The following is a 25,196-nucleotide window of genomic DNA, read 5'->3' on the forward strand; positions in this document are numbered from 1 at the left end:
CACATGGGGACAAAGAGCGTACTTTCTGGAGAAATGTCCTCTAGGGGGGGGTTGCAAGCCGAAGAACACCATCCCAACCGAGAAGCATGGGGGCGGCAGCATCATGTTGTGGGGGTGTTTTGCTGCAGGAGGGACAGGTGCACTTCACAAAATAGATGGCATATGTATATATTGAAGCAGCATTTCAAAACATCAGTCAGGAAGTTAAAGCTTGGGCGCAAATGGGTCTTCCAAATGGACAATGACCCCAAGCATAGTTCCAAAGTTGTGGCAAAATGGCTTAAGGACAACAAAGTCAAGATATTGGAATGGCCATCACAAAGCCCTGACCACAATCCTATAGAACATTAGTGGGGCAGAACTGAAAAAGCTCTGTCAGGAGGAATTGGCCAAAATTTACCCAACTTATTGTGGGAAGCTTGTGGAAGGCCACCCGAAACATCTGACCCACTGGGGATGCGGTGAAAGAAATAAAAGCTGAAATAAATCATTCTCTCAACTGTTATTCTGACATTACGCATTCTTAAAATAAAGTGGTGATCCTAACTGACCTAGGACAGGGAATTTTTTACGAGGATTACATTTCAGGAATTGTGAAAACTGAGTTCAAATGTATTTGGCTACGGTGTATGTACATTTCCGACTTCAACTGTAGCTAAGTCTGACTGTCCTTTAGCCATGTCTTTATGTTTTTTTTGTGAGTGTGCGATAGGTGGTGCAGTTATGTGTGTCTGATGGCAGTGTTTTCCAGACACGGGAAGCTCCCACAGTGAAAGCAGTCTGACTAAATGTGTTTTTCCTTAATTACGGGAATTATTCATTCACTTCTCATTCACTTCTCATGGCAGTCTAGTCAAGCAGTATTTTAAGTAAGCATTTAAGTACAGTTTTGCTGCCTCTGTCGTCAAACAATTTCATATGTATCGGAAATGAGCTTGGTTCAATTTGGATATTTTAGTTACCTTCTTCAGCTGCTTTTGTTTCTGGGGGTACTTTTACCACCTTTTTCTCCCCAATTGGTAGTTACAGTCTTGTCCCATTGTCCCAGAGCAATGCGTCCGTCAGAAACACGACCCCGCCAGGCCGCACTGCTTCTTGACACACTGCTTGCTTAACCCGGAAGCCAGCCGCACCAATGTGTCGAGGGAGACACCGTACTGTACAGCTGTTGACCAAAGTCAGCATGTATGCACCCGGCCACCACAAGGAGTTGCTAGAGTGGGACAAGGACATCCCTGTCAGCCAAGCTCTCCCCTAACCCGGATGACGCTGGGTCAATTGTGCGCCGCCTCATGGGTCTCCCGGTTGGCAACATCACAACTCAGGATCGAACCCGGATCTGTAGTGACGCCTCCAGCACTGCGATGCAGTACCTTAGACCGCTACGCCAATCGGGAGGCCCTTTCACCTTCTTTTTGAAATCAAGTATGATGTCAAGGTACTTAAAAACGGATACCACCTGGAGCTTCTCCCTTGACACAGACCTCTGGCTCAGTAGCATCATTTGCCCTCTTTGTGAAGAACATGCTAACTGTTGTTTTATTTCTCACATTTAAATGCAAACTCGAGTCACTGAGACACTTTGTAACATAGACCATTGAAGTGGTGAGTTGTTCTGCAGCCTGTTGTTTGCTCTTTGCATGCAATTCATTTTATGATTGACAGGGGGGTCATTTCAAACTGTAACCTATTGAGCAACAGGTTATTACTTTGGGATATCAGGGGATATTGGACAAGAGAAGGCTACTCGTAGGTAAACATACATTCATTGTCCAAGATATGAAAACAGAAACAAATCTTTGTATCTCAGCAAAAATCTTTCTCAAGTTTGTTGAATGCCACAACCATATGAACTACTGCATTGATGTCCATGTTTCAGTAGACACTCCAAAGAACAAACACACAGACATAAGATCAAATAACGTTTTCCACCTCATAAAAAGGAATGAGTTCTGACTGGTGGGAACACTGACTATGTCCCAAATGGCACCCTATTCCATATATATAGTGCACTACATTTGGGATGCAGCCTCTACCTTCTGGTTATTGGTGGGCAATTCAGTTGAGCAGAGACAAGGAACGAGTGTAGAGAGGGTTATGGAGGTTCTTATGAGATTAGAAAATGAGAGGTCAACTAGGGGTTAGTGGTTAAGGCCTAGGTGTTTCAGAACAAACGACATAAAGGTCAATGATATGACTGAAGAGGCTCATGCTGAAGATTTTCATTTGCAATCTCACCATCCCCAAATATAAATAATTTATTGTACATCTGGTGTTTTTGTATTATTTATTCTTGTAGACCTGGAATAAATCCGTATAGTCAATGAAACAAAAATAATATTGAGGTAGTTTAAAACATGGTTTGATATGTGATTTATCAGTTATCCTCCCTTCAACACATTACATTTGTGAAACAATTATGTTTTCACAGCTGAATGTCTTTGGAACGTTGCAGATTCCTCTATTAAGATTAGGAGTAGTGTTGACATTGGGGAAAAAGAAAGATACAGAGAAAGAGATGATGATGGTTGAGTAGCTTGCAGTTGAAAGGTCAATCAATAGTCTGAATGAAAGCATGTAGAGCTACAAATAATATTTGTCTTTAAAATGTTGATTTTTCTTGGCACTTAAAATATGAAAGAGGGAAAGAGGGGCAGACGACATGTGAAGCATGAGCCTTCCTTCCTTCCTTCTTTCCTTATTTCCTTCCTTCCTTCCTTCCTTCCTTCTTTCCTTATTTCCTTCCTTCCTTCCTTCCTTCCTTCCTTCCTTCCTTCCTTCCTTCCTTCCTTCCTTCCTTCCTAGATAGAAATAGACATACCGGTACTATAGACACTGGTAGTTCAAGGGAGGACAGTCAATGTCTTAGAGTCAATAAAACCTGGGTCAGATGTGTCCTTTAATGGCATGGAGATGGAAGGAGAAGAACACCCGTGACATAATTACATAACAGTCTGTGGAGTCTCTTTCAATCCTGGACCCCTAGGCGGTAATGCACTCCAGATGTGCTTGTGTAACACGTGTACACCAATCTGAAAGCAACTTCCGCTCTCACAGCAATGAAAATGACAGTTCATCCAAAACCTTGCGGAAGGTAAATAAAAATATGCCTATTCATTCTCACTGTGTAGTGCAGGTAGACCGTTGTGCCAACATGGTTATGCTGTATCTGCACCAACAGGGATGGTAAGAAAGTGTAAAAGACCCATTTCACGTGCCTGTATAAATGTCTGTGTCTATTCTAATTGCCTTAAAAAAGGACAATCATAAATGTGGTCTACGTTTCAGTGAGTCAGACATTCCATTTAAAAACAGTAGTCCCAAGGGAACATGGAACAACATCTGTCTGATTCAGCTAACTAAAACCATTGGGCCCCATAAATAGTCAAACATATATTGTCTCTGCTAAAAGTTCATCTCTGTGTGCGTGCGTGCGTGTGTGTGTGTGTGTACGTGCCTGCCTGCACATGTGCATATGTGTGTTACTGTCCCTCCCCGAAGGTTTCTGCCACCAATTTCTCCCCAGCTCCATGGTCCTCCCTTCCAATCCTTTCCTTCCCTCAAGCTAGCCTACCTCTCCCCTCTGCCCCCCTCACCTCCCGTCTCCACCCCAACAATAACACTACCCCACCCTGTCTGTCCCTGACTCCATGTGTAAAACCCTGTGCCCCCTTTCTCCTCAGAGTGCTAGCTCCCCTCCAGGCCCTCCACATACTAACATCTGCCTCCTCCTCTCCTTTGTGGCTTGAGCTTTCACAGATGTGAAGCAGCAGAAAAAAGAGCAGGGGGGAGGAATTCACCACAGCAGAAATACAGGACTGGAAGGATGGCAGACAGTACTTGTAAAGGCAATGGGGTTTGTTCTCTTGAGTCTCCCACAACGATTATACAGATGTAGTGCAATGTAGTGTAGGGTTTGGGTAGTGTGTGTGTGCGTGTGTGTGTGTGCACTGTTTGATTGGTTTTTGGGTATCAATAAAAAGGTTCCTATACCTGTTCTTATTCATTTATTTAACAGAATGTAATAAATTAGTGTTCTTAACCAAACAAAGATGTTCGATAATGAATCTTACAAATGAGGGTCTGGTATAAATAGTGGAACTCAACAAAGGGAAAGAAAAATGATCTGACAACACTTATTAACACTTATCAGCCTTATGAGCCTTAACACTTATCAGCCTATTTATCATCCTCATCAGCCTTAACACTTATCAGCCTATTTATCATCCTCATCAGCCTTAACACTTATCAGCCTATTTGTTTGAATTTAATGTGATGCTAAATAAAACTATTATTACTGCTCTTGATTGAGAAATACAAAAATAGTGTTGTGTTATATATATATATATACAAAATTGAACGTCATCCTGAATGTCTAAAGATTTGTTAGGCTTTATCATATGTTCAAACAGAACCTCCAAGACATAGACAATACATTCCATCCGCTCTGTTATTGTCAGAGCCCTTAAACATTCCCACCCCTTTTCTTGAGTTATCGACTTTGAATGATTACGGTCATGTCATAGCCTTACTTCTCACAAGCTATGCATGTCATTTTACATTTCATGGAAAGACATTCATGGAGAAACAGAAGCCATTCAGTCAGAGTAAACAACGTGAATGTGGGCAAAGTAGCCTTCTTACTGGAACTGTTGAGAGTCAATGTTGCTATATATATATATATATAAAAGAGAGAGAGAGAGAGAGAGAGAGAGAGAGAGAGAGAGAGAGAGAGAGAGAGAGAGAGAGAGAGAGAGAGAGAGAGAGAGAGAGAGAGAGAGAGAGAGAGAGAGAGAGAGAGAGAGAGAGAGAGAGAGAGAGATAGAGAGAGAGAGAGAGAGAGAGAGAGAGAGAGAGAGAGAGAGAGAGAGAGAGAGAGAGAGAGAGAGAGAGAGAGAGCTTCCATAACAAAGGCATCCCCTACAGAGAAAAGCTTTGACTACTGTATGTACAGACTCAATGAGCATAGCCTTGCTATTGAGACGTAGGCAGACCTGGCTCTCAAGAGAAGACAGGCACACTGCCCACAGAACGAGGTGGAAACTGAGTTGCACTTCATAACATCCTGCCAAATGTATGACCATATTAGAGACACATATTTCCCTCAGATTACACAGACCTACAAAGAATTTAAAAAGAAACCCCGTTTTGATAAACTCCCATATGTATTGGGTGAAATACCACAGTGTGCCATCACAGCAGCAAGATTTGTGACCTGTTGCTACAAGAAAAGTGCAACCAGTGAAGAACAAACACCAATGTAAATACAGCCCATATTTATGTTTCTTAATTTTCCTTCTTGTACTTTAACTATTTGCACAACATGACATTTGAAATGTATTTTTTCTTTTGGAACTTTTGTGAGTGCAATGTTTAATGTTCATTTTTAAAAATGGTTTATTTCACTTTTGGCTATATCTATTTCACTTGCTTTCCCATGCCAATAAAGCCCCTTAAATTTAATTTAATTCAATTGAATTGAGAGAGTGAGAGAGAGAGTCATTTTCAATTTTCTTTGTGGAATTAGATTCTGGATATTTATTTGTTTTATTTGTTATACTGTACATACGGCTATAGGATCTTAGTTTGATCACTCTTTTGCTTCTGAGAATATGCAAACTTGAAGTGTATTTGAGTTTTAAAAAGGCTTCTAAAGTTTGTAATTTCCACTTTGAAATGTAAGACATGATTTGTATCAACGAGAAATGTCCATTCATTACAATCCACATAATAATTCACATTTCCAGTCGCTGCATGATTATTTTCGTGCTGTAACAAACTGGCTCAAATTAAGATCGGTTTACCAGTTTTTCATTAGTACTTGTACTTATAGTTGTCGATGTTGTTTTCATTGTTTTATGTGTATCACTTTGCTTTGGCAACATTGCATTTGAATTTTAGAGAGAGAGAGGCTGACTCAGGATTCTCCCCCTCCCCTTTCCTCCCCTTTCTCTCTCCTTTCTCTCTCCTCTCTCTCCTCAGCTGATCAACACCACTTGAAGAGACTTCTACAAGAGGTAAGTTACTGCATGCTTTACTATCAATCACATTATCTGTCATTCTGCGGTAGCTTCTGCACAATGCCAAGAGTGCACGTCTCACGCAGTTCCGCATCTTTAATTTGGCTACATTAAATGTAATGTCTAACTGATGGGCGTCGTCAGAACTTGCAGAGAGGAGGATAGAGCAGCACCAGAGGGCTGGTGAAGTTGCATATCAGCAGCCGCAGCTAGTTTCAGTAGTTGGCTGACCTCTCAACAGGACCATACAGGCATGGCCGTAATTACACATGAGGACACAGAGTAGCTGACTGTTTTTTAGGAACTCAGTCAGGATCTCAAATTCTGGTGAGAGTTAGAATAGTGAATAGAAAAGGTGCAATTTCAAAACTTAGTCATGCATCAGCAGTTTTCCTCTTGCTATATGTCACTCACTGACAGTCACTCAATTAGCAAGGCATAAAACATTTTTTGATTAGTCTAGGGTATAATTACAATCTCAATTGCACACTCCTTGCGTCCTCTCTCCTCGCCTCCTTCTCAAAACCCATTGGAGGAGAAGGTCAGAGAGGAGGGATCTCTGCCTTTCTCAGTCAATGGGTTTCGGGAAGGAGAGAGGACGCGAGGAGTGTGCAATTGAGAATCTACCTAGTTAGTCTAGCTATCTATCTATCTAAATTTGTAGTAATCGAGGCCGAATTACTGACAGGTAACGCTGGGCACGAGCCCAGGGGCCCTGACCTCCAATTGGCCCCCATTGATTTTGTTTGTCACTCTCACTCAGATATCATATTAACATGACATAAGTCATGGCAAAATAGGTAGAATTGCATGGAATTAGCTTTCAAAAGGCAAAAATGTATCCCAACCCCATGGTAAAACATGTAGAATACCTCCGTCTGTATGTATTAAACTATAGTTTGTTATCCAGGTGCTGAGTTAATGTGTAGCGGCTAATTGTATAGCTAATAGGCTATGTGTTTGTAGGTCAACTGAGGTACATGAAGCTACAGGATGGTTGGGGTCCTTTTAGCTTGTTTTTGCTGTTTTCTAAATAGCATTTTAGACTTTTTAAATAGCATAGAAATGCAGTAAATGAGCTTCAACGGCTTAATATTTTCAAAATGTCACAGTATTTTTCCAACAGCATTATATATATAAAAACCAAAAAAATGCACTATGCAGAAACCGCTCCGCCATTTCCTGGTTGCTAAAATTTGAATAGTTCACCTAATTTCAGTTTATGTGACAAAACAAGCAAGTATAGAGTAGAGAATCATTGTACCATTTAAACCACTGTGAAATACACTATATACACAAAGGTATGTGGACATCCCTTCAAATGAGTGGTTTCGGCTATTTCAGCCACACCCGTTAATGACAGGTGTATAAAATTGAGCACACAGCCATGCAATCTTCATAGACAAACATTTGCAGTAGAATGGCTTTACTGAAGAGCTCAGTGACTTTCAACATGGCACCATCATAGGATGCCACCTTTCCAAACAAGTTCCAAACTGCGTCTGGAAGCAACGTCAGCACAAGAACTGTTCGACGGGAGCTTCATGAAATGGGTTTCCATGTCCTAGCAGTATCACACAAGTCTAAGATCACCATGCGTAATGCCATGCATCAGCTGGAGTGATGTAAAGATCGCCGCCATTGGACTCTGGAGCAGCGGAAACGCGTTCTCTGGAGTGACGAATCACCCTTCACCATCTGGCAGTCCGACAGATGAATCTGGGTTTGGCGGATGCCAGGAAAAGTCTTCCTACCCCAATGCATGGTGCCAACTGTAAAGTTTGGTGGAGGAGGAATAATGGTCTGGGGCTGTTGTTCATGGTTCGGGCTAGGCCCATTCGCTCCAATGAAGGGAAATATTAACGCTACAGCATACAATGACATTCTAGATGATTCTGTGCTTCCAACTTTGTGGCAACAGTTTGGGGAAGGCCCTTTCCTGTTTCAGCCTGACAATGCCCCCGTGCACAAAACGAAGTCCACACAGAAATGGTTTGTCGAGATTGGTGTGGAAGAACTTCATAGGCCTGCAAAGAACCCTGAACTCAACCCCATTGACCACCTTTGGGATGAATTGGAACTCCAACTGCGAGCCAGGCTTAATCGCCCAACATCAGTGCCCGATCAGACTAATGCTCTTGTGGCTGAATGGAAGCAAGTCCCTGCAGCAATGTTCCAACATCTAGTGGAAAGCCTTCCCAGAAGAGTGGAGGCTGTTATAGCAGCAAAGGGGATACCAACTCCATATTAATGCCCATGATTTTGAAATGAGATATCGAATTAATTTAGGTAATGTAAGGTAAGGCCATATATGGCCATATTACTTTTCCGTATGGGGCATCTTGCTCAGAGATGCTGATGTACATGATTTATCTAATGCAGATTAGTCTACTGATGCATTCCACTGGCTTTATTAACATGTTCTCAAGTCTAGCACACCACCAGATCATATAGCTTTAAACCCAGACTGTACCATGCCATATGCCAAGTCAAACTTGATTAACCATGCTTGTGTTACCATCCCCTTGGTCCAGGACTGCAGGCCAGCTTTGCTGTAGTGTATGGAGATTAGCTCAAACAATGTGTGCTGGATCAGCTGAATCCTGATTCCTGAAGTCAGCCTTTACGCTCTGTTTCCTCTAGAGCGCTACCCAGTGTGCATCCCAAATGGCACCCTTTTCCCATAGAGCACAACTGTTTTGACCAGGGCCGGAAGCACTGCACTATGTACGGTATAGGGTGCAATTTGGGATGGCGTCCAAATGTCCATCTTCTAAACTGTACAATTGAACTCTGTGGCACAACTGTCAAATAAAGAGGCTGAACGATTTAAAGCACTCCTTACTATCAAATTAATGTAGTTATTTCTTACCCTTCGGTAATAACAAAACATTTGGCACAGCCTGTAGAATCCAAAAATGACCAAGATACTTGTAACGCTTGTCGTCTGGGGAAGGAGAGGAGGACCAAGGTGCAGTGTGGTAAGTGTTCATATTTTAAATATTTTAATGAACACTGAAAACAAAACAAAACAATACACAACCAACCAACCAACCAACCAACCAACCAACCAACCAACCAACCAACCAACCAACCAACCAACCAACAGTCCTGTAAGGTGCACCACAACACTAAACAGAAAATAACCACCCACAAAACACAATGGAAAACAGGCTACCTAAATATGGTTCTCAATCAGGGACAACGATTGACAGCTGCCTCTGATTGAGAACCATACCAGGCCAAACACAGAAATAGAAAATCATAGACAAACTAACATAGACAACCCACCCAACTCACGCCCTGACCATACTAAAACAAAAGACAAAACAAAGGAACTAAGGTCAGAGCGTGACAATACTGTACCTCGTTACACTTCACAAGTTTACATGGTTCACATATTTTGCGGAGATGAAGCATTCCTTTCTACAGACAACTATGCTGTATCCCGTGCATATGACACTCAACTTTGATTAGATTTTGAGTTGACAATCCCAGAAAAAGACCTTCAAGATCACTCAGATGTCTGCAGATCATGGACATTTATTCCAGGGACATTATGGAAGAAGCTATAGCATTGCTATACTTTTGGTTTGTGGATGAGAGCCACACTAGTGTTTCTTCTGTGGATTTTCATTGGGCCAATGTTTTGTCGACTGCAATGAGCTATGGATCTAAAATGGCACCTTAGTATAACAGCTGTGTTGCACTGTCTGTCTGAGACTAAAGGGCTGGCATCATTGAAAATGACCAATAATGGTCATGGTTTGAAACGAAGCTCCTGACAACAACAGTGGTTGCTGTCTCATGGATAGTTCATAGCTGGCTCGTGTTCACCATTCCTAAACTTCCCCTCCTCCCCTGCTCCCCCCTGCTTTCCCTGCTCCCCTGCTCCCCCCTGCTTTCCCTGCCCCCCTATGCAAATATATGGTATGTTTTCTCTGGATCCAAAATCCTCTTTTTCCCACTCTCCTGGAACAGCAGTGGGACACGTAATAATTCAGTTACTAAGCAGACTGATATTTCAGGAATGTTTCCCCCCCCCATCTTATTCATGTGGATATTCATTAAACCACTATAGCAGGGGTTTCCGAAACTGTTTTTGGGCCCACGACCACATTTTGATATCTGAAAATGATTGCGACCCCAAACATGTGAAAGAAAATGCATGTAATTAACAGCCGATGATTACTTTGTTAATTGGGGCTATGGCAGTCCATTGTAAAACATTCTAACTGTATTTCTGATTGTGTTCTCAAATCACAATCACATACTTTTAATGTGGGGCTATGAAAGTCAATTGCAAATTCGTCTGACATAATTACTCTTATCTCACCACCCCTAATTAGATGGGTGTGCTTGATCCATGTAGTGTCGGAGCTTCTCAAAGTCAGGGGGTGTGGTGTACTGTGCGCACCTCATCTCTCCTGTCACATCCAACCTGGATCAAATGTATTTTCTTCTAATACAGAGGAGAGCACTGAATCAGCATACCGTGAGTTTTAATATTCGGAGGGAGACGGCACAGTATTCCCTTTGAGTCATAAACCAAAACTCCTCCATAGTGACCCGTGAATGCCTTGTCTTCAGCATTCAGTCACATGGCAGCTCGATCAGCTGCTCAATTTCACTTACCGGCATGTCAACTAAGCCAGGGTCACAGTCAAATCAGCTAAATCTGATTGGTCACTCATCTGTAGAAATGTTTTGTATTTCCCCTTCATGCTTGCGTTCAGTTCGTTCAGTTTCACAAATATGTCTGTTACATAGGCAAGGAGAGAAATGTTATTTTCATTACACAGAAAGATTGACTTCCATTGCGAATGACAACAGTTCCTCTCTCAATTCCAATAATCTTTCCAACACTCCCCCTCGATAACCAACAAGCCTCGGTGTGAAATAGAACCATGTCATGCTCTGATCCCATATCTCCACAACGTTTTGCAAACAGGCGTGTGCAATGTAGTTTACACCTGAAGTTACCTGCTGCTTAAATCTCAGAGTTCTGCGCTCAGCTCTTTTGCCACAAGTTGCTCTCGGGTGTACCCATTATAGCCCAGTGGGTGTATCATACAATGCATCCATATGGCAGAGGGAGAAACATGTATAACTAGAATGCAGAGGCCTGCCCACCATCCCGCGATAGATGGAGCCCCATCTGTGCAAAAATCCCACTATTCAATCCCATGGAATCTCTTTTTCGTCAATATAGCCACGCAGCACACTCATCATCCCCTCTGCCGTTTCATGCTCGGGTATACTGAGACAGAACAATATGTCCTCATGAAAAGCATCCGAGGACATGTAGCGAACAAAAGTCAACGAATGGGCATCTCGGCCCTCACAGTTAACATCCATTTGGAGAGGATAAAGTTGTTCAGTCAGTTTGCTTTTGATTGCTAGCTATAGCGTCAATTCTTAGTTTCACTGTGTTATCTGACAAAGGTATTGCTTTCACCATATCAATTGAGGCCGGCAATCTCAAAGTCTCTGCAATAGTGTGTGGTTTCATAGGTTAGCAGGCTTAGCCAATGATTCAAGTGCAATGGTCAAGTGCGGCCTTTTCCCAGGATCTAAGGGCACCCTCTGGTTGAATTGTAACTTTTAGATTTGAATCATTTTCATTTAGATTTTTTAGGTTAACCACATTACAATGATTTTGAGAGACAAAAACTATATAATATATTTACAGTCCCAATCAAAAGTTTGGACACACCTACTCATTCAAGGGTGTTTCTATATTTTTACTATTTTCTCCATTGTAAAATAATAGTGAAGACATCAAAACTATGAAATAACACATGGAATCATGTCGTAACCAAAAAAGTGTTAAATAAATTCAAATATTTTTAATATTTGAGATTCTTCAAAGTAGCCACCCTTTGCCTTGATGACAGCTTTGCACACTCTTGGCATTCAACCAGCTTCATGAGGTAGTCACCTGGAATGCATTTAAATTAAAGGGTGTCTGTTGTTAAAAGTGAATTTGTGGGATTTCTTTCCTTCTTAATGTGTTTGAGCCAATCAGTGATGTTGTGACAAGGTAGGGATGGTTTACAGAAGATAGACCTATTTGGTAACAGACCAAGTCCATATTATGGCAAGAACAGCTCAAATAACCAAAGCGAAATGACAGTCCATCATTACTTTAAGACATGAAGGTCAGTCAATCTGGAAAATTTCAAGACCTTTGAAACTTTCTTCAAGTGCAGAAGCAAAAACCATCAAGCGCTATGATGAAACTGGCTCTCATGAGGACCGCCACAGGAACGGAAGACCCAGAGTTACCTCTGCTGCAGAGAATACGTTCATTAGAGTTACCAGCCTCAGAAATTGCAGCCCAAATAAACGCTTCACAGAGTTCAAGTAGCAGACACATCTCAAAATCAACTGTTCAGATGAGACTGCATGAATCAGGCCTTCATGGTCGAATTGCTGCAAAGAAACCACTACTAAAGGACACCAATAAGAAGAAGAGACTTGTTTGAGCCAAGACACACGAGTAACGGACATTAGACCTGTGGAAATCTGTCCTTTGGTCTGATGAGTCCATAGTTGAGATTTGGAGTTCCAACCGCCGTGTCTTTGTGAGACACAGAGTAGGTGAATGGATCATCTCTGCATGTGTGGTTCCCACTGTGAAGCATGGAGGAGGAGGTGTGATGGTATGGGGGTGCTTTGCTGGTGATACTGTCAGTGATTTGTTGAGAATTCAAGGCACACTTACCCAGAATGGCTACAACAGCATTCTGCAGTGAAACGCCATCCCGTCAGTTATGCGCTTAGTGGGAAAATCACTTGTTTTTCAACAGGACAATGATTCAACACACCTCCAGGCTGTGTAAGGGCTATTTGACCAAGAAGGAGAGTGATGGAGTGCTGCATCAGATGACCTGGCCTCCACAATCCCCCCGACCTCAACCCAGTTGAGATGGTTCGGGATGAGTCGGACAACAGAGTGAAGGGAAAGTAGCCAACAAGTGCTCAGCATATGTGGGAACTCCTTCAGGACTGTTGTAAAAGCATTCCAGGTGAAGCTGGTTGAGATAATGCCAAGGATGTGCAAAGCTATCATCAAAGCAGCATGTGGCTACTTCGAAGAATCTCAATTCTAAGATATATTTTGATTTGTACAACATTTTTTTGGGACTACATGATTCAATATGTGTTATTTCATAGTTATGCTGTCTTCATTATACAATGTAGAAAATTGTAAAAATATATAAAAACCCTTGAATAAGTCGGTGTCCAAACTTTGACTGTTACTGTGTATATATTTACAGTGGAAGTCAGAAGTTTACATTTAGGTTGGAGTCAAGGTTGGAGTTAAAGAAGAAGTTACAGGTCTGTGAGAGCCAGAAATCTTGCTTGTTTGTAAGTGACCAAAGACTTATTTTCGACCATAATTTGCAAATTAATTAATTAAAAATCCTACAATGTGATTTTCTGGATTTTTCTTCTCATTTTGTCTGTCATAGTTGAAGTGTACCTATGATGAAAATTACAGGCCTCTCTCATCTTTTTAAGTGGGAAAACTTGCACAATTGGTGGCTGACGAAATACTTTTTTGCCCCACTGTATATCTACATAACCTGAAAGGCCGCTCAGCAAGGAAGAAGCCACTGCTCCAAAACCGCCATAAAAAAGCCAGACTACGGTTTGCAACTGCACATGGGGACAAAGATCGTACTTTTTGGAGAAATGTCTTCTGGTCTGATGAAACAAAAATAGAACTGTATGGCCATAATGACCATTGTCATGTTTGGAGGAAAAAGGGGGATGCTTGCAAGCCGAAGAACACCATCCCAACCGTGAAGCACGGAGGTGGCAGCATCATGTTGTGGGGGTGCTTTGCTGCAGGACGTACTGGTGCACTTCAAAAAATAGATGGCATCATGAGGAAATAAAATGATGTGTTTATATTGAAGCAAAATCTCAAGACATCAGTCAGGAAGTTATAGCTTGGTTGCAAATGGGTCTTCCAAATGGACAATGACCCCAAGCATACTTCCAAAGTTGTGGCAAAATGGCTCGAGGACAACCAAGTCAATGTATTGGAGTGGCCGTCATAAAGCCCTGACCACAATCCTAAAGAAATTTTGTGAGCAAAACTGAAAAAGCATGTGCATGTAACCTGATTCAGTTAGACCAGCTCTGTCAAGATGAATGGGCCAAAATTCACCCAACTTACCGTGGGAAGCTTGTGGAAGGCCACCCGAAATGTTTGACCCAAGTTAAACAATTTAAAGGCAACGCTACCAAATACTAATTGAGTGTATGTATACATCTGACCCACTTGGAATGTGATGAAAGATGTGTATTGTAAATGCTGAAATAAATCCTTCTCTCTGCTATTATTCTGACATTTCACATTATTAAACTGGAGTGGTGATCCTATCTGACCTAAGACAGGGAATATTTACTAGAATTAAATGTCAGGAATTGTGAAAAACTGAGTTTAAATGTATTTGGCTAAGGTGTATGTAAACGTCCGACTTCAATCGTGTATATATACAATGCCTTGCGAAAGTATTCGGCCCCCTTGAACTTTGCGACCTTTTGCCACATTTCAGGCTTCAAACATAAAGATATAAAACTGTATTTTTTGGTGAAGAATCAACAACAAGTGGGACACAATCATGAAGTGGAACGACATTTATTGGATATTTCAAACTTTTTTAACAAATCAAAAACTGAAAAATTGGGCGTGCAAAAAAAGGCACTGTATATATAAAATATATATTTTGGACCTGATTTTGGAGATTCTCCCTTGACCCCATGTTCATATTAGTCGACCACACAATATGTCGTTACCCCTAGTTTGGGAACAGCTGCATTATAGTATAATTTACCCTACTCACAGGATAACATAAATACCTCTTTGTCTAACTTGTTTTTTCTTCATGCTCGAGTCAATGTGTATCACCAAAGTTCAGCACTATAGCCTGAATTATATTTAAAAGTAATTTCCGATTGAGCCTAGATATGCTGTGTTTACGTGCTGCAGTCTCCACTCATGTGGGAACATTGCTTTTAAGTTCCTATTGCGTTACGCATTGAATCGAGCCTTTACTATTTGAGTTATGTAACAGACAACGATGTAGAATCTCATATGATACTGGAATGAAATGGTATTTCTCTCCACTACGAGTGCTTTATGTATACTGTCAGCAGGACCAATTTACAACTGTACCTTCATGTTTATAATAGCAAACACCACTGTCAATTGGACTTCGGTATAAGCCCATCTTGGATATAATACTCTCAAATAACTCTCCTTGTTCAAAGATTTACAGCACAAAGTTTGTGTCTAAATCTGCCTGTTGTCCTTCCTTGTCCTCTCAGTTGCAGCAACCATGTTTGACCACCTCCTCCTCCTGAGCCCCATCCTCCTGTTCCTCCCTCTGGTCATCACTGTCCCGTCCCCCGGAGGTGCCCCTCCTACCCCCTGCCGCCGCTGCTGTGACGACCTGGAGCTACAGAAGGGCCCCCCAGCCCCTCAGACGGGGGACCAAAAGAGTGGCCTGAACCAGATGCCTGAAGTCCGCACCTACATCAACATGACTATCCTCAAAGGTGCGCCTGGATTGTGCCTTTACACCTGCAATACACATAGCTTGATACCAGGTCTCTTTGTGTTGTTTTGCCAACTCCTATGGTGGTTGTCATTCCAAAGACTAAACAGTTTGCCAAACATCACAAAAAGATCCGGGACCAGGCTATACTGTACCCACTGACTGAATTCAATTTGATTGGATTATGATTATGTGTATTCCAATCCAAGGCTTCCTTTCATTGAAGGAATGCTGTAAAAAATGTTCTCCAGTCAGTGGATTTAGAGGCTAAAATGTCTGCTGCTATTTCAGAACATTAGCCTGGCACTGAATTTGCTTATGTGGCTGAAAACATGTCCAAAAACGTAACAGTTTGTGTGTGTGCATGTGTGTGTGCATGTGTGTGTGCATGTGTGTGTGCATGTGTGCGTGTGTGTGTGTTTGCTCACCAGAGAGTATGACCTGGCTTGGAAAAACATACTGTGGCCTTCCAAAAATAAAGTAGCAGAAAAAAATATCCTGTGAAAGATAAGCATAACTCCGGGAACCCTAAATTCTCATATACAATTATGAGAAGTCTGGAGAAGTCTGAAGTCTGGAGTGACTCTAAGTTTACGTAACATTGCTATCTGGAGACAATCATAAACAATCTATCTACACATCGTCTTCTATGATCCATGTTGTACTGACTTTAATCTCAACATTACCCCATTTGGACCTTTAGTCTACATTACTGTGTCATAGCTCTCTAAGGACTCATGTGCTGTATATTTTCCATCTTGCCTCACAGGGGACAAGGGAAACCGTGGGGACAGGGGGACACCTGGGAAGTCTGGTGAGGAAGGCGCTACTGGATCCCGAGGGCCAATGGGCCCCAAAGGAACCAAGGGCCAGGTGGGCCCCCCAGGGGACCCCTGCAAGACCCAGGAAGCAGCCTTCTCGGTGGGGCGTCGCAAATCCCTCCACAGTGTGGACTACTACCAGGCCCTGGTGTTCGACACAGAGTTCGTCAACCTCCACGGCCACTTCGACATGTTCAAAGGAAAGTTCAACTGCTATGTCCCTGGGATCTACTTCTTCAATGTCAACATCCACACCTGGAACTTTAAGGAGACCTACCTGCACATAATGAGGAATGACAAGGAGCAGGCCATCGTGTACGCCCAGCCCAGCGAGAGGTCCATCATGCAGAGCCAGAGCCTTATGTTGCCCCTTGAGCTCAATGACGAGGTGTGGGTCCGGCTGTACAAGAGGGAGAGGGAGAACGCTGTGTATAGTGACGATGTGGATGTCTACATCACCTTCAACGGATACCTCATCAAGCCCACCCTGGAGTGAGATGACCTGCTGGGTCGTGTTCAGTAGGCACAAAACAGGAAGAAAACGCTCTAAGCAGTGCCAAACGGGGAGGTATTATATGGACTTGTCCAGGAAGAAATGCTTGTTTTCTTTTTCCGTTGCAAAATGTTTACAATGTTTTGGTACGGTGAGCCCTAATGAACACGATCCCCAACTGACACGAAGGGAGGGGGCTAGAGGTCAGAGTTCAGGAGGTTCCGATTGGAAGAGGGGCCTCTTTATGCAGGGTTACTCATTGATGCACACACCTACTTTTAAGTGCCTTTATACGCTGCAAAGGGATACTGGGGTAATGTAAGGTAAGGTAATGACTCCATGTACATATCCATAGACTCCGTGTCCCCTGTATTGAAAAATAAATATTATTAGAAGTATATGCTCACAAGGATGCTGGGAGGGAAAAGACCTATGACACAAGGAAAGAGATGTCCCCTTAAAGACATAAAGGGGTTTGTAAACATCTGGCTGTAATGGATTTCACTGTTGGTTGTTAGCTTTATTAGGAGGTGTCACAGTGAACTGACACACATTGAAGTGCTTTGAAACCATTAGTGATGCCAGAAAGCCTGGTTGTCTTCCCAAACTCCCAGATTGGTGCTATGCCTTAATACTGTCATTTGTCTCAGATGTTTTGTCTGGACACTAGTCTAGTTTGTATGCTGTTTTTTTTGTGTTCAGTTTCTAAGCTCTTGGATCAATTTTGTCTGGTAAATCTGTTCATTAAGGTCCTGATATTTTCCAGCTGGATATCAGTTGCACAGTGGGTATAAATTAAAAAGACGACAGTAGTCATTACAGTAGTCACAAGTCCAAATAAGAATAATATGATAATAGTTCAACAGGGATCCCTTGGTAACAGGATACAGAAATGTTACTTACAGTTTGGTGCTGTTTTTGTTTGGTCTTATCTAATCAGAACCTAATGTGGCAAACTAACAGTGCCAGCTGGAATAGGGTACCATTGCACCATTCAAATAGGTTTGATATGGATCAAGTATTCAATTGCACAAAGAAGTCCTCTGAAGTAGAAAGATGAATTGATTGATTCCAACAGTTCTCTTGGCAGTATTTCCTTCAATGACAGCAGCTGGGATAAGTCTTGTGAGATTTGGCGCCTTGCCAAATTCGCCTTGCTGAATTTGAATTTTTACGGAAATGTCAGAAGTTCCTTGTGTGATACTATTTTGCCGGGTACTCTGAAAAGTGTTGGCGTGAAACCCAGTAAGACTCCAACAGTAACATTTCTTCAGGAAATAGAGCATTTCTGAGGCTAAAGTCAACACAGATCCTGTTGCCAGGAGTAGCCTTTTGCTGAAATAACCTACATAATACATGGTGCTAAAACATCCTTCAGTCGTTTTAAAATCACACTGTAATGTGTGGTTTTACTGCAGGTTGATGAATGTCTGTGTGAGAGTTAGAGTTGGGCTTTACAGGTATGCAAAAATCTTTTTGTAAAGATTCAAAACAGGATGTCAGAGGGTGCAGGTGAGTTTCCTCTAGTCAGTCATCCAGACACAGCTCAACCCTCATATCACATGCAGAAGGGAGTCCAGAGATCAAACAAAGATAAACAGTTGATCAAAGGGCTGATTAAGTGCAAAGACACAGAGAGTGAATGAAGGACTAAGCAAGACTTTTATATTTGGAACTGAATTGCAAATATAATTCTACATGTGTTTAATGGTGTGACAGACAGTTGCTTTTCAATGGAATGGAAAAAAAGTGCAAGCTATCCAAAACCCTTCCAAGTTCTTACAGTACTGTGGCCCTCATAAACCAATTCCTAACCATGCAGGTCAACGCTTTTAACAACAGGTGGCATCCTTCAGCCAAGTTCAAACCTCTTCTCACAGCACTTCGTTGAATGTTGTTTTTGTGTCAGAATGGGGGATGATTTGATAGGAAGTTAGCTTTGAGAAGCTGGCCATTCAGGGGTGAACTTTTCATTTATAAAGTTAGCTAGTAGACACAGGTGTAGAGATGTCACAATTCGAGAACTATTCTTCCTTCATTCATGACAAAATGCTCCAATGAATTCAACGCTGTTTTGCTGTTCAAGTTACTTGATTGTGTCCTTATGGTGTTAAATAATGTACAAAAAGGTGCTACATTATATTTCGTTTTATAATTCAAATAAATGTACATATTCCGCATGGATGACATATGACCAATACATATTTTACATGAACTTTGCAAACCTTTGTTAATAAAGATATTGACACATCTTTGTCTCAAGCTTGATTGTTCCACAGATCTGTCAAACAGTTGCAGTCAAGCAAGGGAAGGTGCACAAGAGAAGAGGTCAACGCCCACTGTACAGATCTTCATAATTCAACAACCTCCATTGTTATATGACCTATCATCTGTTCTTATGAGTGTTGAGGGATTATTGTATCCTTCTGCCAAAGGCAATAAAAATATAATGGTTAGTACGCTAGAGTGGAGTTCATGTCGGCAACCTCCCAAATCTCTATGTCACAAGAACGCCCTTGAAATAACAAGGGCCTCCTTTGGACATAGACAACACAGCAATAACAACACATTTCATGATAGTTTTGATGACGCATTATGGTGCATTCCTATCCTTCTCTATAGTTGAGTTGACTGAGACATTAGTGGTTTAAATGACACCCGACCACACTGGGCAGGCGTTCCCTCTTTGGTCTGGTTTTCTATGTGTTGTCCCAAGGAGCATATACTTTCCTCTTGCCTTAATACAAGTCTTCCACCACACCACAACACTCACTCAGCATTTCAGGGGGTTTTCTGCAGCGGTTCAATCTGCAGTCGTGGCCAGCTACACCCTGTCCTCAAACCACAGCCCATTCCACTGCTGTTGTAATGGGGGCTATAAATTTGCCTAATATGTACAAACTCACTGCTTCGCAATGGCATGCTATGGTGTCCATCTGCCACACAGACTCCTCTCAAGCAGGACTTCACCTGACTTGATCTTCTGTAGTATAGTTGGTAGAGCATGGTGTTTGCAATGCCAGGATAGCGGGTTTGATTCCCGGGACCACATACGTGAAAGGTCTTGGCCATAGTACTGTAATCTAAGTGCATGTGATAGTCAAATGTATGCTGTAAATCCCATGTCTACGGTAACCACAAGTAGGGCTCATAAACGGGTGCCAGACAGCAATTGTAGTAAGGCGACATCCCAAATGGCAGTGGTGTAATGTACTTAAGTAAAAATACTTTAAAGTAGTTTTTGGGGGTATCTGTACTGTACTTTACTATTTACATATTTTTAAATAATAATAATTAGAGTTTACACCACCTGGTATTCCCAGGCGGTCTCGTATCGAAGTACTAACTAGGCCCGACGGTACAGTCACAAGCGTATTATTTTTTCCACCATTTTCTCCCCAAATTACAAGCTTGGCTCATCGCTGCAACTCCCCAATCGGCTCGGGATAGGCGAAAGTTGAGTCATACAACCTCTGAAACATGACCCGACTGGCGGCGCTACATCTTGTCACACTGCTCGCTTCACCCGGAAGTAAGCCGCAACAAATGTGTTGAAGGACTGAGGTCAGCTTGCAGGAACCTGACCCTGCCACAAGGAGTCGCTAGAGTGCAATGAGCCAAAGAAAGCCCCCCCGGTCAAACCCTCCCCTAACCCAGATGGCACTTGTCCAGTTGTGCACTGTCCCACAGGGTTCCCAGTCTGACCGGCTGTGACAAAGCCTGGGAATGAACTGCTGTGCTACTCAGGACCCTACTTTACTATCTAGATTGACAACTTTTACTTCACTACATTCCTAATGAGAATATGTACTTTCCCTGACACCCAAAAGTAGTTGTTACATTTTGAATGCTCAAGCAGGACAGCAATATGCTCCGATTCATACACCTATTAATATAACGCTGGGGTTCACAAAATGTTTTGGCCCACGACCACATTTTGATATCTGAAAATTTGTGCGACCCCAACCATGCGGAAAAAACCTATGTAATTAACATCCAATGTGTATTTTTTAATGTGGGGCTATGACAGTCAATTGAAAATGAGTCTGAAATCATTTCTCTTATCTCACCAACACTAATGAGATGGGTGTGCTTGATGCATGTTGCATCAGAGCTTCTCAAAGTCAGGGGGCATGGTCGACAGTGCACACCTCATCTCTCCTGGCACATCCAACCTGGATTGATATTCGTTTTTATTGCAGACAAGAGTACTGAATCAGCCTACCATGAGTTTTAATGCTCAGAGGGAGACAGCACAGTATTTCCTTTGAGTCATAAACCAAAACTCCTCCATAGTGACCCATGAATGCGTTGTCTTCAGCATTCGGTCACATGACAGCTCAATCAGCTGTTTGAGTTCACTTACCGGCATGTCAATTGAGCCAGGATCACAGTCAAACGGATTTCGCTGATTCAGTCACTCATTTGTAGATGTTTTTCAGTATTTCACCTTCATGCTTGCTTTCCATTTGCTCAGTCTCCCAAAATATGTATTTTACTTAGGTAAGGAGACACATTTTCTTTTCATCACACAGAAAGTCGAGTCTCAATTCAAAAAAATCTTTCCAACACTCGCCTTCCATAACCAACAAGCCTCGGTGTGAAATAAAACATTGTTATGCTTTGATCCCATATCTCCACATAGTTTTACAAACAGGCATGTCGAATGTAGTTTACAATCAAAGTTACCCGCTGCATATCTCAGAGTTCTGCGTTCAGCTCTTTTGCTGTCAGTTGCTCTCGGTGTACCCAATACAAACATTGCCAGTAGAATGGCTTTATTGACGAGCTCAGTAACTTTCAATGTGGCACCGTCACAAGATACCACCTTTCCAACAAGTCGGTTCGGCATATTTCTGCCCTGCTATAGCTTCCCCGTTGAACTGTAAGTGCTGTTATTGTGAAGTGGGACCTTTAGGAGCAACAACGGGTCAGCCACAAAAAAAGTGGTAGGCCACACAAACTCACAGAATGGGACCGCCTAGTGCCAAAGCACGTTAAAATCATCTGTCCTCAGCTGCAACACTCGCTGCAAGTTCCAAACTGCCTCTGGAAGCAATGTCAGCACAATAACTTTGTCAGCAGCTTCATGAAATGGGCTTGCATGGCCGCGCAGCCGCACAAAAGCCTAAGATCGCCAATGGCAATGCCAAGCGCCGGTTGGAGTGATGTAAAGCTCGTTGCCATTGGACTCTGGAGCTGTGGAAACGCGTTCTCTGGAGTGATGAATGCCGCTTCTCTATCTGTCAGTCCGACAGACAAATCTGGGTTTGGCAGATGCCAGGAGAACGCTAACTGCCCCAATGCATAGTGTATTCTGCAATATAAAATCCATGTGTACATGTCATTTTTTTAAATGTATTTTTTTACCTTTATTTAACTAGGCAAGTCAGTTAAGAACATATTCTTATTTACAATGACGGCCTATACCGGCCAAACCTAGGCGACACAGGTCCAATTGTGCACCGCGCTATGGGATACAGCCTGGATTCTAACCAAAGTGTCTGTAGTGATGTCTCTAGCACTGAGATGCAGTGCCTTAGACTACTGTGCCACTCGGGAGCCCCAACATGTGTGTAGAGTGCGTGTCTTATTATGTGGTCCTTCTGTAGCTCAGTTGGTAGAGCATGGCGCTTGTAACGCCAGGGTAGTGGGTTCAATCCCCGGGACCACCCATACGTAGAATGTATGCACACATGACTGTAAGTCGCTTTGGATAAAAGCGTCTGCTAAATGGCATATATATATATATATATTGTGAATTGTGAATTGTATGTGTATATCTGTCTGTGCCTGTGGGTGTCTCTTCACAGTCCCAGTTGTTCCGTAAGGTGTATTTTTTATCTGTTTTTTTTTTTATCCGATGCTACTGCTTGCTTTAGTTACCTGATGTGGGATAGATTTCCATGTAGCCATGTCTCTGTTTTTATTTCACCTTTATTTAACCAGGTAGGCTAGTTGAGAACAAGTTGTCATTTACAACTGCGACCTGGCAAAGATAAAGCATCGCAGTTCGACACAAACAACACAGAGTTACACATGGTATAAACAAAACATACAGTCAATAAAACAGTAAAAAAAAAGGAAACAAAATGTCTATATACAGTGAGTGCAAATGAGGTAAGACAAGGGAGGTAAGGCAATAAATAGGCCAAGGTGGCGAAGTAAATTGCAATATAGCAATTAAACACTGGAATGGTAGATGTGCAGAAGAAGAATGTGCAAGAAGAGATACTGGGGTGCAAAGGAGCAAGATAAATCAATATATACAGTATGGGGATGAGGTAGTTGGATGGGCTGTTTACAGATTGGCTATGTATAGGTGCAGTGATCTGTGAGCTGCTATGACAGCTGGTGCTTAAAGCTAGTGAGGGAGATATGAATCTCCAGCTTCAGTGATTTTTGCAGTTCGTTCCAGTCATTGGCAGCAGAGAACTGGAAGGAAAGGCGGCCAAAGGAGGAATTGGCTTTGGGGGTGAGCATTGAGATATACCTGCTGGAGCGCATGCTACGAGTGGGTGCTGTTATGGTGAGACTTGTAGATGACCTGGAGCCAATGGGTCGGCGACGAGTATGAAGAGACGGCCAGCCACCAAAAGTGTACAGGTCACAGTGGTGGGTGCAATATGGGGCTTTGGCGACAAAACGGATGGCACTGTGATAGACTGCATCCAATTTGTTGAGTAGAGTGTTGGAGGCTATTTTATAAATGACATCGCCGAAGTCGAGGATCGGTAGGATGGTCAGTTTTACGAGGGTATGTTTGGAAGCATTCTTTGTGGTGAAATAGGAAGCCGATTATGGATTTAATTTTGGATTGGAGATGCTTAATGTGAGTCTGGAAGGAGAGTTTACAATCTAACCAGACACCTAGGTATTTGTAGCTGTACACATACTCTAAGTCAGAACCCTCCAGAGTAGTGATGCTGGATGGGTAGGCAGGTGCGGGCAGTGATCGGTTGAAGAGCAGGGATTTAGTTTTACATGCATTTAAGAGTAGTTGGAGGCCACGGAAGGAGAGTTGTATGGCATTGAAACTCATCTGGAGGTTTGTTAACACAGTGTGCAAAGAAGGGCCAGAGGTATACAGAATGGTGTCGTCTGCGTAGAGGTGGATCGGAGAATCCCCAGCAGCAAGAGCGACATCATTGATGTATACAGAGAAGAGAGTCAGCCCGAGAATTGAACCCTGTGGCACCCCCATAGAGACTGCCAGAGGTCCGGACAACAGTTTGACACACTGAACACTGAGAAGTAATTGGTGAACCAGGCGAGTCAATCATTTGAGAAACCAAGTCTGTTAAGTCTGCCAATACGAATGTGGTGAATGTCGGAAGCCTTGGTGAGGTCGATGAATATGGCTGCACAGTAATGTCTCTTATCGATGGCGGTTATGATATCGTTTAGAACCTTGAGCGTAGCTGAGGTGCACCCAGTACTTTGCACTTCCCATAGTCTGTTCTTGACTTGGAGATTGTGAAGAGACCTTTGGTGGCATGTCTTGTGGGGTATGTATGGGTGTCCAAGCTGTGTGCTCGTAGTTTAAACAGACACTTCGGTGCATTTAGCATGTCAACACTTCTTACAAAATGATGAAGTCAATCTCTCCTCCACTTTGAGCCGTGAGAGAGTTACATGCATATTACTAATGCTAGCTCTCCGTGCACATTTTAAGGAAAGCCGTGCTGCGCTGTTCTGAACCAATTGTAAGGTTGGGGGCCCCCGCAACAAAACTAGAGCCTGTAGGACCTACCTTGTTGATAATTTTGTTAAAATGGCAGAGTAGTGCTTTAGGATGGACAGACTTCTCCCAATCTTAGCTACCATTGTATCCATATATTTTGACCATGACACTTTACAATTCAGGGTTACTTCAAGCAGTTTAGTCACCTCAACTTGATCAATATCCATATGATTTATTACAAGATTTTGTTGAGGTTTATGGTTTAGTGAACGAATTGTCCCAAATACAATGCTTTTAGTTTGAAATATTTAGGACTAACTTATTCCTTGCTACCCATTAAGAAACTAACTTCAGCTCTTTGTTAAGTCTTACAGTGATTTCATTCATGGTAGTAGCTGATGTGTATAGTGTTGAGTCAAGGCTATACACGTCAAGGCCAGTGGCACGTCATTAGTAAAGATTGAAAAAAGTAAGGAGCCTAAACAGCTGCCCTGGGGAAATCCTGAATCTACCTGGATTATGTTGGAGATGATTCCATTAAAGAACACCCTTTGTGTTCTGTTAGACAGGTAACTCTTTATCCACAATATAGCAGGGGATGCA

At 42.4% G+C, this 25,196-nt stretch overlaps 1 protein-coding gene across 1 annotated transcript; it reads left to right on the plus strand.

Moving 5' to 3' along the window:
- The first annotated feature begins 5,900 nt into the window (after positions 1–5,900).
- On the plus strand, positions 5,901–19,160 carry LOC118384380 (complement C1q tumor necrosis factor-related protein 1-like). The gene is made up of 3 exons (XM_035770864.2): positions 5,901–6,017; positions 15,366–15,596; positions 16,365–19,160. The coding sequence occupies exons 2-3, from the start codon at positions 15,377–15,379 to the stop codon at positions 16,910–16,912; spliced, it is 768 nt and encodes a 255-aa protein (XP_035626757.2). The 5' UTR covers positions 5,901–6,017; positions 15,366–15,376; the 3' UTR covers positions 16,913–19,160.
- The last annotated feature ends 6,036 nt before the right edge of the window (positions 19,161–25,196 follow it).

This window comes from Oncorhynchus keta, chromosome 5 (assembly GCF_023373465.1).
Source record: "Oncorhynchus keta strain PuntledgeMale-10-30-2019 chromosome 5, Oket_V2, whole genome shotgun sequence".
Lineage (NCBI taxonomy): Eukaryota > Metazoa > Chordata > Actinopteri > Salmoniformes > Salmonidae > Oncorhynchus > Oncorhynchus keta.